The 14,638-nt window shown below is 41.2% G+C and overlaps 1 protein-coding gene across 4 annotated transcripts in view; it reads right to left on the reverse strand.

Annotated features, from left to right (window-relative positions):
- CTTNBP2 (cortactin binding protein 2) overlaps nt 1-14,638 on the reverse strand; it is a 150,688-nt gene that overhangs the window by 32,668 nt on the left and 103,382 nt on the right. For all 4 annotated transcript variants that reach the window (XM_078059495.1, XM_036077138.2, XM_036077140.2 and 1 more), the window contains 3 exons: nt 11,909-12,184; nt 9,228-9,323; nt 7,478-7,557 (listed from right to left, as the gene is read on the reverse strand). In XM_078059495.1, coding sequence (XP_077915621.1) covers nt 7,478-7,557; nt 9,228-9,323; nt 11,909-12,184 — 452 coding nt within the window. The remainder of the gene's footprint in view (nt 1-7,477; nt 7,558-9,227; nt 9,324-11,908; nt 12,185-14,638) is intronic.

Here is a 14,638-nt window from a genome sequence, read left to right on the forward strand (position 1 = left end):
CTAGGGCAGCATCAGGGAGAATGATATACCTGAAAGAAACAGGGCAGTAGCTACAGCTGCCCAAGGAACATCAGCATCTCAAAGGCACAGGATGAAGTCAGCAGTAGCTGGCCTGGGCTGTCTTCTATGGTTTTGGGGGTCTGTGAGACAAGCAACGGTAGAAGGGCCAACAAGGACTAAGACTGGGACAGGGACTGTACTTACAATTTTAAAAAGTTACCCAGATTTGTCTGGTTGTGACCTCTTTCTCCCAATCTTAAATGGAACATGGTAAATTCTTTCAATCCACAGTCAGACCTTTTTTTGGTTTAGAAATGTTTTCTTTCATTATGGTTTTGGTAATTTCTCCTCTTCTATTTCTCTTTATTTTGAAGGAAGACCAGTAATGCTTAAGTTCCCTCTATGTCCTCAGAGAGTGTATCCGTCTCCTCATCGTTATCATACCTCTTGTCCTTTGCTTCTACTTCGGGGAGAGCTCCTTAAGTTAGTCTTTCACAGCACTGAATAGAATCGTCACCGTCTCCCTTCCGCTCTTTACTGTTTCAAGTACAAGTGTAATGATGTCACTGCATTTTCAGTTCTTCTTAGAGTTCCTTACCTCACCCACCTCCTTGCCAACACTTTTGCTTTAATCTTAGCCTCTCTCTACCACGGCTTTCTTGCCCTGCTTTCACAGTTGACCTTGCATTCTCTAGAGAAAGGACATAATTTTCTAAATTCTTTTCCTTTCTATCTCATAATTTTAAGGTGTTGTCATTCTGAGTTTTCAGAACGATAACTCCATTCTGTTCTGCAGCGCTCTTCCACAGGCATAATGTCGTTAACTTGTTACTAGTATTTATGTTCTGTGAAACCACAGAATCTGCAGTAAAGCAGGATGTGTAGATGGTCATTGGCTTCAGTCGCTTTCCACTCATTTTTCAGCTGAATCCTGCCTAGGTCACAGCTGGATGGTGGGCTGCCGTCTATACTTGTGAGCTGCACTCCAGGACTGGGCCATGGCTGCTCTGGGCTGACCCTGGGCTGTCCACCATGGCAGACAAATGCGTGAGATACACTGCAGTCCCAGGAAGCACCGCGCTCCAGCATCCATCCTGCTGAAGGTGCTTACGTAATCCACTCCCCAGATAGAGCAGCCTCACCAGCACCTGCCCACCAACTTCCTGCTCAGGTATTTCTAGCTTTCATCTCTGAATGAATGTAGAAGGACCCATCTTGACAGGAGATGGAGGAGGTCACGATGCTGCCAAAAGCAGAGACTACGCAGTAAGGATATTCACCCAATTTTCTAACTGGTATCAACCTCGCTTTTTTGAATCATTAGTAAGATGGTAGGAGAAAAATAATAAAAGTGTTTTCCCACCTAATTTCAAGTAGGCCTCCAATAAGTGGGTTTAACACTCTCTTTTTTATTATTATTATTATTTATTTATTTATTTGACAGAGAGAAACACAGCGAGAGAGGGAACACAAGCAGGGGGAGTGTGAGAGGGAGAAGCAGGCTTCCCGCGGAGCAGGGAGCCCGATGCGGGGCTCGATCCCAGGACCCTGGGATCATGACCTGAGCTGAAGGCAGACGCTGAACGACTGAGCCACCCAGGCGCCCCGGTTTAACACTCTCTTACACTTAAGGTACTGGAAAGTTTTTCCAGATTCTTGCTAAAGGAAGACCTCAGTTCTATCTTCCTCTGTTACTGTGAAGTTTTGCCACTTTTCAAAAGCACTTTAGTGGGAAATTGTGTTGGGTACCGCAAGCCAAGTGCACTTTTAAACCAGAAGTTTGTACTCTTCAAATTAATCCCAAACTGCCATGACTTACTGGGTAGAAATTCTCTCACAAGGAATGGATTGTTTCATACCAGTGAAACAGGATACAGATTTTCAAGATTTACGAATATTCTACCCCTGAGATTTCCAACTAGGATTGCTATTTAATCTTGTCTCACTTCTGAAAACAAGAGTGCTCTATTCATTACAGCCCTCCTTGTCAAACTGCCTACACTGTCTCAAGATTGATTTTGAAATCACGTAACAGCAAGAGACCAGATTTCATAGATAAGCTGTCTTCAGTTTCAACACCTCATTTGTTCTCAGATTGTAGGTTCTTACAAAATTCAGACAGGGAACATTCTACTTGAAATTTCCATGAAAAGGCCATTCACTAGCAGTAAGCATTTTGTCTTCAAATAGTCTAATATCCTCTCTGTAATAAGGTAAAATATAAATAAGGAAATAAATGGAAAAACAAATGTACAGACTTCCAGATCATTCATACATTCTAATACATGCATTCCATTAGGTTTTTCCTCATTTCAGATATTATCAATTTTTTGTTAGTGGTATTTTGTTCTATCTCATCAAATGGTGTAGTTGTGTTGGTTACCATTTAAGATCTGAACAACAAAATAATTACCAGGAGCCTGCTGCTCTGAGACCGGTGCAAACATGCAAAGCTATGCAAGGAAAACACATTTAACTGCTCTAGCTAAAAATTACATTTCTCCAAACAGCAAGATCTTAGGTATTATAAATACACATGCTTCCGCCTGCCAGCAGAGGGCTCTCAAGATAGACAGACAGGAAGAGAGGCAGGCAGACCAGATTTTGGGGGGGGAGGGGGGCAGAAGGTAAATATTTTAATTGTTTTGAAAGGAGATGATCTGCTCTTTAAGAAAACCAAACTCAACTTCCGAAAGGTGAATTAGAGTCACCACAATTACTCCTAAGTGCCCGTTTCCAGGGGCACATTTTTGCTTCTTGTTACTAAAGGGACACTGGCCTTATTATCACAATCGGTACCAATCCCTTTTATTCCTGCGTCTGCACAGCCCATTCAGGAAGTTCTTATCACATGTCAATTAGTGCTTTGTGACGCAAATGAATTCTGGATTAAATGGAAACAATGCCCTCAACAAAGGCCCATCCATCCCTTGATTGTTTTCCCCTCCACAGTGCTTTCCTGCAGAAGGCGTGCACCAGAGTGGCTGCTGTCTCCGCAGTGGTCAACGGGGCACCTGTGATGTGTTTTCAGACTTGTGGCATTATTTTAAAGCAATAAACCTCAACTTCTGTTCCGAGTTTCACTTGTCAGAGCCTGAGGGAAAGCTTCTACTGTGGAGAGATGGTTTTAGGCCTGGTCCTGCTAAGATGCTGAACTCAAAAAAGAATAAAAAATAAAAGGCTTTTACTGAGCCAATAAAGCTGAGATGGCTGTAAAGTATCATGGCTTTATAGCTAGGACTTTCATTCTGACCTCTTCTGACACTGATTTTAAAGAATTTATGTAGGGCTTTAGAACCACAAACAACACAGTTACTGTCAATTGATTCATATAAAATCCGCCCCCCTCCCAGACAATACTGGCACATCCAGCATTGGGGCTCCAAAAATCTAGAGTCCTTCATGGTAGAGAGAGAGGGTTTTAGCCATAGGCTGAGGACCCTCTTTATAGAATAGGTATAAAAGAATAATGGGAATTTAAGAGAAATTACAGTTCGTAGAGAGAGACACACCACAGGTTTTTAAGAATTAGCTTCCTGAAACTTTAAAAGCCAAGATTGGTCTTGGTTACTAACTTCACATAAAGATAGGCCCTCTTTTAGCAGCACAGACATAAGAATTTGGTATTGTAGTTATTTAAAAAAAAAAAAAACAACCCAAAAAACAAAAAACCAAACAACCATAAGATATAACTTTGGATCTAACCGTTCCCTTGTCACCCAACCTCTAACACTCATCAACTCCTCCTGCTCCAGACCTCCTCTGGGCTGACACTTGCCCTGCTGCCCAGAATCTTCTTCCATAATTGCCATGGAAGCCAAAAGATTCACTGGTGTTGGAGCCACTCTTCATCACACCAGGGAACTGGCTTCCTCCTTCTGCTAGGACCTTACCCACATTTACTCCTCCACGCACGAAAGAGGTCAGGCTAGAACCGGCTAGCCACCTGCTAACGGAGTTGAGATCTGTGGCCTTAGATTCGTAACCATCATCATTCACAACATTATTTTTATGGGAACACAGCAAATTTATTCTGGGACCCTATGAAGAGCAGGTGGAATTTCCTAGTCGTGATTCTTGATGGTTAGTGTGCCACACATTGCGGTGGACGGCCACCGGGCACTGGAATCTCAAGAACCGTGTCCTAGGGGATTCAAGTCCTACATTTTAAAGTAGTGCTCAGATGAGGATGATCTATTCAAGTATTTTTCTAATATAATAATTACTCATAGTCACTGAAGTATTAAAAAAGAAGGTTGCAAATAAGCTAATAAAAACTGCAACTGGCTAGGGAAAGTCTGAATTATACACTAAGTTCAACTATTATAATAAATTATTAGCGATTCAAAACTCAATCAAGTTAAATGTTTCCTTATTAGCTGTCAGAATGGATATTCAGGATTTGTATTATTTTAATTATACAGTGAAAGTATTGAAAAATAACACCATTAAAAAAAAGAAACAAATCTGATTTAAAGTCTTCAATCCATGTGGCTTTCTGCATAAAGGCTTTAATATATGCATTATACGTAATACATTTACACACACAGTTAAAACTGGTTACTGCGATTCCTTAACCAGTATTATTACATGCATGAAAAAGGAAGACAGACTAGGTGCCACTCCTTAGGTTCTACCACTTGCTTGCTGAGAACCTTGGACAAATTCCTTTGAATCTTGGTTTATTCACCTGTAAAATGGGGGTAACTGATATAAACACCTACCCTCATGGAGTGATTAAATCAAACAATCTATATATCTTACAACAGAGCTTGGCATACAATAAATACTCAATAAAGTCAGGTATTACTAGGTTTGCATGTCGTACCGCTTTTCAACAATTCAAAGACCTATCAATGTGCCTATAGTTACTGTGGCACTGGGTGGATGTGTCACTCTCCGGCTCAAACCCTATCAGTGGCTTTCTATCACACCTGGAGTAAAATTCAAAGTCCCTGCCATGATCCCAAATGATCTAGCTTCTGGCCATCTCTCAGACCTCACTGCCAGCATAGACACTTTTGTACCTGCTTTCCCATCTGCTGCAAACACCCTTCACAAGGCTACCATCTTCCCCCCATCTAGTTTTCTGTCTATACGTCACTACAGAAAGGTCTTTGCTAACAACTCCATCCTGAAGTTCTTTCTCCCCTCCCTCCCACTAGCTCTTTATCTCCTTATCTGCTTTATTTTCCTTCATACTTGCATATTTTCCTATATATTTGCACACTTGACTGGCCATGTCATCACAAATGTATTTATTCATTTGTTTACTATTTGTCTTCCCCCACTAGAATGTAAGCTCCACGAGGTCAGGGAATGCATCTTACACATAGGTATATCCTAAGTTTCTAAAACACTGTCTGCATTTAGAAGGCTCTCAATAAATAGTTGTCAAACAACTGAATTAAATAACTAAACAGGATACAAAAATGTGTTAACACATTATCTGTCTCACTAGGGGGGTTATAATCTCATATGGAAGATGAAAACATTCACAACCATGGTATTATATTATTGCCTGAGTGACTTTAAATTTTGAAGTGGTTGCTAAAATGCATGATAAATATTTACAATCTTCATCCAGGGCTTAATTGTTGAATTTTAAAAAGCCCTTTGTCTACACTCACTGAGCTGAGAATAGAACTAACAATTGGCTAGTCTCTGGTTTGTTGGTCATTGGTAGTTACTATGTCTTATGCGTTAGGAGGCACACATATAAATGTACTTGGAATATTCTGGTTATAATGTACTAATAGACCTGCTCAGTCAAGTCTAATGTGCAGTTGTAATCTGTTTCATCACCTTTCTGTTTATTTTATCATCTGAGTGAATAAAAGCCCTGAGCCAGAACCTTGCCTGGTACAGAGAAGCTGAGAAGGGAGAAGGGAGAGAAGAAAGGGGTTCTACAAGCTCATTCTACTGGGAGCCTAGGCTCACATTCCTGAAAACCAACTGGTCACACAACTTCAACTTTCACTAAAGCACAGGGAGGAGACAGCCCTCTCTCCCACCTATAATGTAACCCTCAGGCTTACTTTGAAGCTGTAGGGAGAGAGGAACACATGATAAAGAAAACAAGTGAAAGTCTCAGATTTACAAGACACCATCTCTTCCAAATTGTAAAGCCTCTGAATGTTTCTATGCTACTGTGGCTTCTTTTAAAAAGGTCAGTCCCAACTCTGAGTTTAGCTAGAACATCAACAGAATGGTTTTGAATACTTCTTTCCATGGGGAACAGAGGTATCAACTGACACTTGCCCCTCTGGTCCTTTAATTTTGTAAAGGACCATAGGCAAACCCATTCATTTGTTTGAAAAAGCTTTCCAAATTAAGGCAGCAAGCAAAATGAATGTTTGCTTCAATCGAAGGTATTGCTTCAAGACCTTCAGTATTAGTTTTAGATTAGATAGATGTCACACAGAAACCGCTGCGGGTCGCAGGGACTGCACAGTCCTAGCTGAATCACTCACTAGCCTCGTGGCCTTGAGCACATTACGTGACCTCTGTTTCAATTTCCTCATCCATAAAATGGATGATGCTTTCTACCTCATAGGGATGTTCTGAAGAATAAATAACACACCTACGAGCATTTGGCATACTGTCTGGCATGTAGTAAGCACTGGACAAATGCAAAGCACTGTAGTTATTCACTGTCTAGAATTTGCTACTTTCTCTTGATAATCATATTCTTCTTCCCTTTAATAACAGAACTAGTTTTAGCTGGGTGCGTGGTTGGCCACCAAAAGACCACATATTCCAGCTAGCTGTGAGCTTGTGTCTCAATCCTGGTCCGTGGGTTGTGGATAGAAATGAGGTGTGCAACTCCCCAGAAAGGAAGGGGCTTGCCCTCCAGGCTCTCCTCCCTCAGGCTAGAACCTGGTGACTCTCTTTGACCAAACCCACATAAGCAATACCCCAGGTCAGAGTGGCCCGGTGAGAGAGAAGGTGTTGACACCCTGCTGGGGTCACCCTGCCCCACATCCCCTGGCTGGCTCTCTCACCTGTTGGGATTTCTCTGTTTGAGAAAAATAAACTTCTATACTGTTTAAGCTATAACTGTTTAGTTTCTGTTGAAGTGGCCAAATCAATACTTTAACTAATGCTAGCATATTTAACTTAGTTTTAAATTACAAAAGTTTACAGCAAAGCATCTTGATATTTATAGCCACTGTCTTTCATATTGATGATCAGTTTCTTGATGTCAAGTCCATGTTGGGGAAAGACAATCTCCTCCTGCTCCAATTATAACACTTCACAGGGAACAGGTAGTCCCTGGGTCCAGGTGGTGAACACATGAATGACTGTGACAGAAATCCAGAACTAAGTGACCAGCAGCCTTCTAGGGAAAGGGCTGCTGGGGAAGGTCACAGGGTTAGTGGGGGCTCACACTCTTTCAAACATGAAAATGGGCCAACCAATATATTCCAGCATCAGAGATGGGAGTTTAAGACTCCACTTGGCCGCATCCACCTACCAGCCTGAGGTAATTCTGCAGCATCTGAAGAGGGATCATTGACGCATAAGTCACACTACTGAGGCAGCCTTCTTGAGGACCTGTTTAAGAAAGCAATACACGGAAAATTGGTTCTTCCTTTTTTTTTTTTTGAAGTAGAGAGAGAGAGAGAGAGAAAGGAGGGGCAGAGGGAGAGAGAGAGAATCTCAAACAGGCTCCATGGCCAGCGTGAACACAGCGCTCGATCCTACAACCCTGAGATCATGACCAGAGCCAAAATCAAGAGCCAGAGGCTCAACCAACTGAGCCACCCAGGCACCCTGGTTCTTCCTTATTAAATATAAATGATCAAAATACAACAAAACCTCTCATAAAAGATACAATAACGTTTGTTGACTTATGTAGGCAGAGCTGACATCTGACCAAGAGGTACCTTTGTGTCTTTATCACTGTGAAAATACTGTAACATTTTGAACTGGTTGGTAAATGGCCACTATTCCTGGTCTCCCCAGAGCTCCCCAGCTGCCCTTCCTTCCCCTGGGAAGCCCACCTGTCAGTCACAGCCAGGGCCTGAGGTCCTAGCTCAAATACTATAGCTAGTATCTGCTCCGATCGCCGGATTCAGTGTTTTACTGTTTATAAGCAAGTGTTATCAGAGGCGATCCCAACCCTCTGAAAGTTCTAGCCTGAGACAGCATTAACGCAGTTCTAGGGGTTATCCTTTACGTTCTTTCCCAGACTCTATCTCTCTCACTTCCCTCCCAAATTCTGCTACTCTCTCAATATAGTGCTGGAAAGTCTGAAGGAATTTTCTGGGATAGTCTTACATTTTTTTTTTTTTTTTTTTTAACTTCAGTAAGTAGTTCAAACAATAGAATACAACTTTAGTAGTTGAAACTTTATTAGCTGAACTTTTAAAGACTCCATTCCCAACTATGGGAAATATATGATGAAATCCCTTTTACAGTTAAGGGCTGAGAAACTGAGGATTCTTGTAACACTGACTAGCTATATAACTTTAGACAAGAAAATTAATCTTTCTGAGCCTTAATTTCTTTGTACATAAAATGAGGGTAAACAGAAATACATATCTCCTTGGGTTGTTATAAGGATGAAATGAATTTATATTTGTAATGTGCTGTAAACGACAGGGCCTAGCACATAATAGGTGCTCATTAAACATTACCTTGTACTATTATAATAATTATATTAATCACACACTGGACTTGACAGTAACAGAAGGCATTTCTTTTTAACATGGTCTCTTGCCACTCTCTCAGAACCTTAGGTTTAACTTCTGGTTTGTTCTTAATGAGAGAGGCAGTCAGAATCTCAGTGGGGCGCCTGGGTGGTTCAGTGGGTTAAGCATCCAACTCTTGATTTCAGCTGAGGTCATGATCTCAAGGTCAGGGTTGTGAAATCCAGCCCCAAGGCAGATTCCCCTGCTCAGCGAGGAGTATGCTTGTCCCCTCTCTCCCTCTGCTCCTCCGGCCCCCTCTCCCCCTACTCTTGCTCTCAAATAAATAAATAAAATTAACAAAAAAATCGCAGCAATCAATGATCAGGATGGATATCACCACAAGTGTCAGACACCTGGCTTTTATTCTTCTTAATCAAATGTTTCAAAAAACATCTAATTACTTAGTAGAGGGAGTCATACATGCATTGCTAGAGAATGCAGGACAGAAACGTACAGGTTTAAGAATCAGCACCGCGAGACACTCACGAAGCCAAACACTGTCAACATTCACTCAGTTTGGACTATCCTTACCTGATAAAAGCACAGTGACTTGCTCTGCTTTATTTTTCTTCATAAAGTCCCACGGGGACTGGGAGAAGCTCTGACCTGCTGACCATGGCACATTTCCTAGTTCAAAAAAATGAAAGAAGATGTCAAAGAAGCTTAAAGTAATTTTTCTTATAAGAGGCAATGTGCAATCTCCTATGTGAGAACCCTAAGGAATCCAGAGCTTAAACTGTCAAAGCCATGCACAGAATATGTCAAGGGTCACAGGGGTGAACTCCCAAACACAATGTCTATTGAAGGTCAAAAGGAAGGCCTTCCAACAACAGGCTTCTCCAGAGCTATTTTCTGGAGTAAGCGAGAAATCTGGGGAGTAAAAGTACTACTAATTATTTCTAGGGTTAAGTTCTCAGGAACAAAGCTGATGATAACTTTTTTTTAAATTTTTAAAAATTTTTTTTAAGATTTTATTTATTTGAGAGAGAGAGAGAATGAGAGACAGAGAGCATGAGGGGGAGGAGGGTCAGAGGGAGAAGCAGACGCCCCGCTGAGCAGGGAGCCCGATGTGGGACTTGATCCCAGGACTCCAGGATCATGACCTGAGCCGAAGGCAGTCGCCCAACCAACTGAGCCACCTAGGCGCCCCGGATGATAAAATATTCATGGCTCTTGAAGTGCCTGCTTCACAAAGTCCGAGCACTTTGGATGAGGTAACAGGTCCTTTATGATCTGCTCCCTTTCCAACAAATTTTTAGATTCCAGAAAAAACAGTAACTTCAGGAGCTCAGAATAAAGCAAGCCTTCTTACTGTCCGGGCCCTCTGCTCACTCTTGCTCAGAAAGGGTCCCAAGTAATAGGTGTCTACTCTAGGGAGGGATGCGTAGTACGTACTTGTTCCTTCCACAGATCTTAAATCCTTCAATATTCCTACCACATATGCATGGCCTCCCTATAACTCACTGGTTATCTGGTGGCTTGAGTCGCTTTCATCTACTTAGGTTATCGCTATAGTAAAGTCACTTATATACATAACTAACTCTTGTCATAGTTGCTAATTTTCAAGCAGCTACAGCCAGAGACTACACTAAGCCCTTCACCCACAGAACTCAATCATCTTTAGATCTGAAACGACCAGGGTGCCCCACACGTCAGTGACAAGCATGAACACTGGAACCACCAGGCCTTATTACCCACTGCTCACAGAGGTAAATCTCTCTGATGGTGGTAAATATCCATTTGCTTACGCTTGTTTCCAGATTAGCTGGATGAGGGCTGATGATGAAAGGCCATTTTCTTCAAAACAAGTCTGTGCTGACTTCATTTATTAGACCTCTGGGCACAACCACACCTTGAATAACAGTTCATCGTGTGGGCAAAATGTGTTACTGAGAATCATTTTTGACATATTGTCTTAATGCAATTACTTAACTATATAATAATTCTTCTGTAATATTTTAATGATCTTGCCAAAGATTCATAAAATTAAGTTGTTATGAATAACCTGCCTTAAAAGCTAGTAAAATATATATATTTTTAAAGTGACTTAGCATATCTAAGTTAACAGAATAAAACACTTTCCGATCTAATAAGCTGATATATTAAAAGCAAGGTGAAACTCACCCTTTTCCTCAACCTTGACTATTCTTTTGCCACATACTGCTGCTGAAAACATGCAGGCTTTCCTACCAGACAGACTGGGATTTGAATCCTGCCTGTTTTACTTCTTTGCTCTGTGATCTCAGGCAGGTCATCTTGTAACTAGTTATTTGTAAAATGAGCCTGTTTTAAGGACTTGTTGAGGTGCTGTATATAAAGCTCCCAACATAGTTCTGAAATAATAGCAGGTTCCCCAAAGATGCTAGTTCTGCTGGCTCAAGAGGAAACAAACTAACCAAGGACATTTATAGAGCACTTACTATGCTCACCAGAAAGCAAATCTTATCTTTAAAAAAAAAAAAAAAGATTTTATTTATTTATATTAGAGAGAGAGAGAGATGTGCAAGGGAGCAGGGGGAGGCAGAGGGAGGGGAAAGAACCCCAAGCAGACTCCATGCTGAGCGCAGAGCCCAATGTGGGGCTCGATCTCACAACCCCTGAGATCATGACCTGAGCTGAAACCAAGAGTCGGTCGCTTAACATACTGAGCCACCCAGGTGCCCCAACGAATCTTATCTTAGTAAGTTCTTTGGAGTCTGCTTCATAGTGCCTATCAAACAGAAATAACCACTTATCACCCTGAATCATCCCATGTGGGATCTTTGATTATAACTTCAATGGAGAGTGCTTCTTCCAACTCGAGACTTCATTAGGGCTCCTGAGCTGGAGGTAAGGTGTTAATATACTATAAGCAATCCTGGCACAGCCCAAGTACAAATCTGGAGCTGTGTTCAGAACTTGTGCATCAGTAAGCAGCTGCAATGTGGTTAGTTTTTAGCATTTATCAGAATAGCAAGTGCAATCACAAAGCCTCATCAAGGGCTTTCTTGTTCTTTACTAAGTATTATCTGAGGCATCAAAGCATTTTTTATACTAACGGGCAACATTATGTAATGGCTGCATTGTGAATACTCAAGTTTTTCAGCACCAGCAGCTGTCACAAGTGAGCTTTGAATGTATTTAATCAATGAACTAAGTATCAGGTTGTGGAGCCCATAAACATGAATAAACCAAGAGATTTAGCTTTCTCATCATCACAGGATTGCTGATACCTAGCATGACGGATCGCACACTGCTTGTACTGAGGCCAATGCTGGAGTCAGTGGTGTTATTAAATGTCATATCTTCCAGACTCCGCCATCCATCAGAGGAGATTGCTTGGAAATGATTTGTCAGAGCTTGACTCACTGCTTTTGAAAAATCATCCCATGATGTCTGTTTGCGGATATTTAAAGTGCATATTGTGTTTTCGCATTCAAAGTCATCTGAACAATAGGTGCCCGGTGGAATCTCACCCACTGAAATCCTTAAAGGTATTTTAAGAGCGTCTGTCGGAAGAATAAAAGAATTAGGAAAAAAAAAAAAAACCTGGATAGGAAAAACCAGCAGAACTCTTATATAAAATAGGCAGATACAAACATTTTAAACACAAAGCAAAGGTTAGCTATCATATTTCTTCAGACACTATTAACTGAATGTTCTTCTACTGCAGTAAACTTTGGTCTCCCAAACTCTTCACAGTTTTTTTGGAACCACGTTGCTTGAATTATCTTTCCTTGTATCTTTGGCCTTTTGTAGTTCATTGGCTCTTTCCTTCAGCAAGACTCTCAAGTTCTTAAAAAAAAAAAAAATCTGGGAAAACGAGAGTGGTCTCTTGACCCTGAATTCTCTATATTGCCTTTTCTCCTTACCTTCATTGATAACATCATGAATAAGGCAGGTTACAGTTGTAGAGGTCAGTGATAGTGGCTTCAGACTCCTACAGACCTTGGTCTGAGACTCAGGACCAGCCTCTTACTAGCCACGTGTACTTGGTAAATTGCCTTGATCTCTCTATACCCCAATTCCTTCTACAAAATGTTAGGAATGTGCTATTAAATTGTTATAAAGACTAAAGGAACTCATGTTTGAAATGAATTTAACACACCATCAGTGACATGGTAAATACTAGTGAGTATCTAATAAATAGTAAACAGTGCAGTCAAAGCTTTTTAAATGATCTTTCCAATCTCTCTGTGACACCAACTGACTGAGGCCCCACTGAGGTGGACAGTGCCTGATGCCTTCCATCCTCATGAACTGAATTATGCGCTCACCAAGAGTCACTTGTGTTTATTCTCTCATCTTTTATGTCTACTGAACTCATTACTATAACTAGGAAATTAAATATTCCATAAACTGATGAAATGACTTACTATTCCGATGACAATGAAGTTGTACACTTTACAGACACTGAACAGAGGAGGTAGTTAAAAAAAAGTCATCTAATAAGGTAGAGATAACTACATAAAATTAAAAAAAAATTATCTTTAGACAGATACTGCCTTTAGTTTGCTTTTAAATATGTTTAATTCCTCAAACACTAGAGATCATAGATGAAGCATGAGAGGTGTGGTTTTCAAATAAGAATAGGTGGGACTTCAGTCAGCAAAACCATACTAAAGTAAAGACCTTCACCTGAAAGTTGATGAAAGAAATATTTGTATGATTAAAATGAAAATAAAATGTTAAAAGAGTCTATTTTTATTTTATGATTCCCTTCTTAAACTGGCTTTTTCTCTTAACCAACTACCAGATTATTTTTCCAATTATCACTAATTCTCAGTTCTCACCTTGTCAATAGCTGCTGACACAAGTTCTCTCTCTCTCTTCTGTGATCCACTCCCACAGGATTCTCTCATGCCTCACTGGTCACTCTGTACTGATTCTCTGCTGGTCCCTCCACATTTTCCAGATTTCTTAACCATGGAGTGTTGCAAGGCTCCTTTCTCTTACTTTTTCTGTCTGTGTTCACTTCCTTAGTGATCTCATCCAGTCCCATGACTTTAAATATCATCTATAAACTGCTGACTCTCAGATTTATGTATCCAGCTCATACTCCTCTCCGGAATTCCTGCTGACTTGGCATCTCCACATAGATACCCTGACAGACATCTCAAATTCATACTTCTAAAACGGAACTCCTGATCTTCATTAGCAAAATCTGCTTCACCCACAGCCTTCCCCTTGACAGGTGATGGCCACTTCATCCTGCCAATCGTTGAGGCTGAATCCCTGGGAGTGATACATGAATCCCCCCTCTCTCTCATACTTGAGATTTAGTCCATCAGGAAGTTCTGCTGGCTCTACTTTAGCTGTATCCAGAACCCAACCACTTCTCACCACCTCATCTGTGACAATCCTAGATTGAGCTGTCACTATTTTCTCTCGCTGGAAGACATCGAGGGCCTAACAAGTCTCCCTGACTTCTCCTGGGACTTCCTACAATTATTCTCAGCAAAGCAGCCACAGAAACTATGAAAATGTACAGCGGATCCTGTCACTCTGAAGCTCAAACATTGAAAGGGCTATCTTACAACAGCCTATAAATTCCAACCAGATCAGGCTGCCACCCGATCCCATCTTATAACTTCTCTCCCCTCGCTCATTCCAACCCAGCACTCTGCCCCCTTTACAGCTCCTCGGACACAACAGGTATGCTCCTACTCGAGGGCCTCTGTCCACCTGATGATGTTCTGCCTGGAAAGCTCTTACCTGAGCTGCCCTGCTCACCTCCTTCAAGTGGTTGCTTCAATGTCTCACCAGTGAGGCTCCCTTGACCATCACTTTAAAAACTGAAACCCATCCTCACACTCCCAATCCTCCCGAGTCTTTTCCATGCACAAATTACTGTCTCACATACCATGTAATAAATTATTTCTTACGTTTATTGTTCATTTTCTGTCTCAACGTTAGAATATATGTTAAAGCCGAAATATTGATACAGCTGGCTGACTGGATGG

The sequence above is a fragment of the Halichoerus grypus genome, chromosome 12, assembly GCF_964656455.1.
Source record: "Halichoerus grypus chromosome 12, mHalGry1.hap1.1, whole genome shotgun sequence".
In the NCBI taxonomy this organism is placed as follows: domain Eukaryota; kingdom Metazoa; phylum Chordata; class Mammalia; order Carnivora; family Phocidae; genus Halichoerus; species Halichoerus grypus.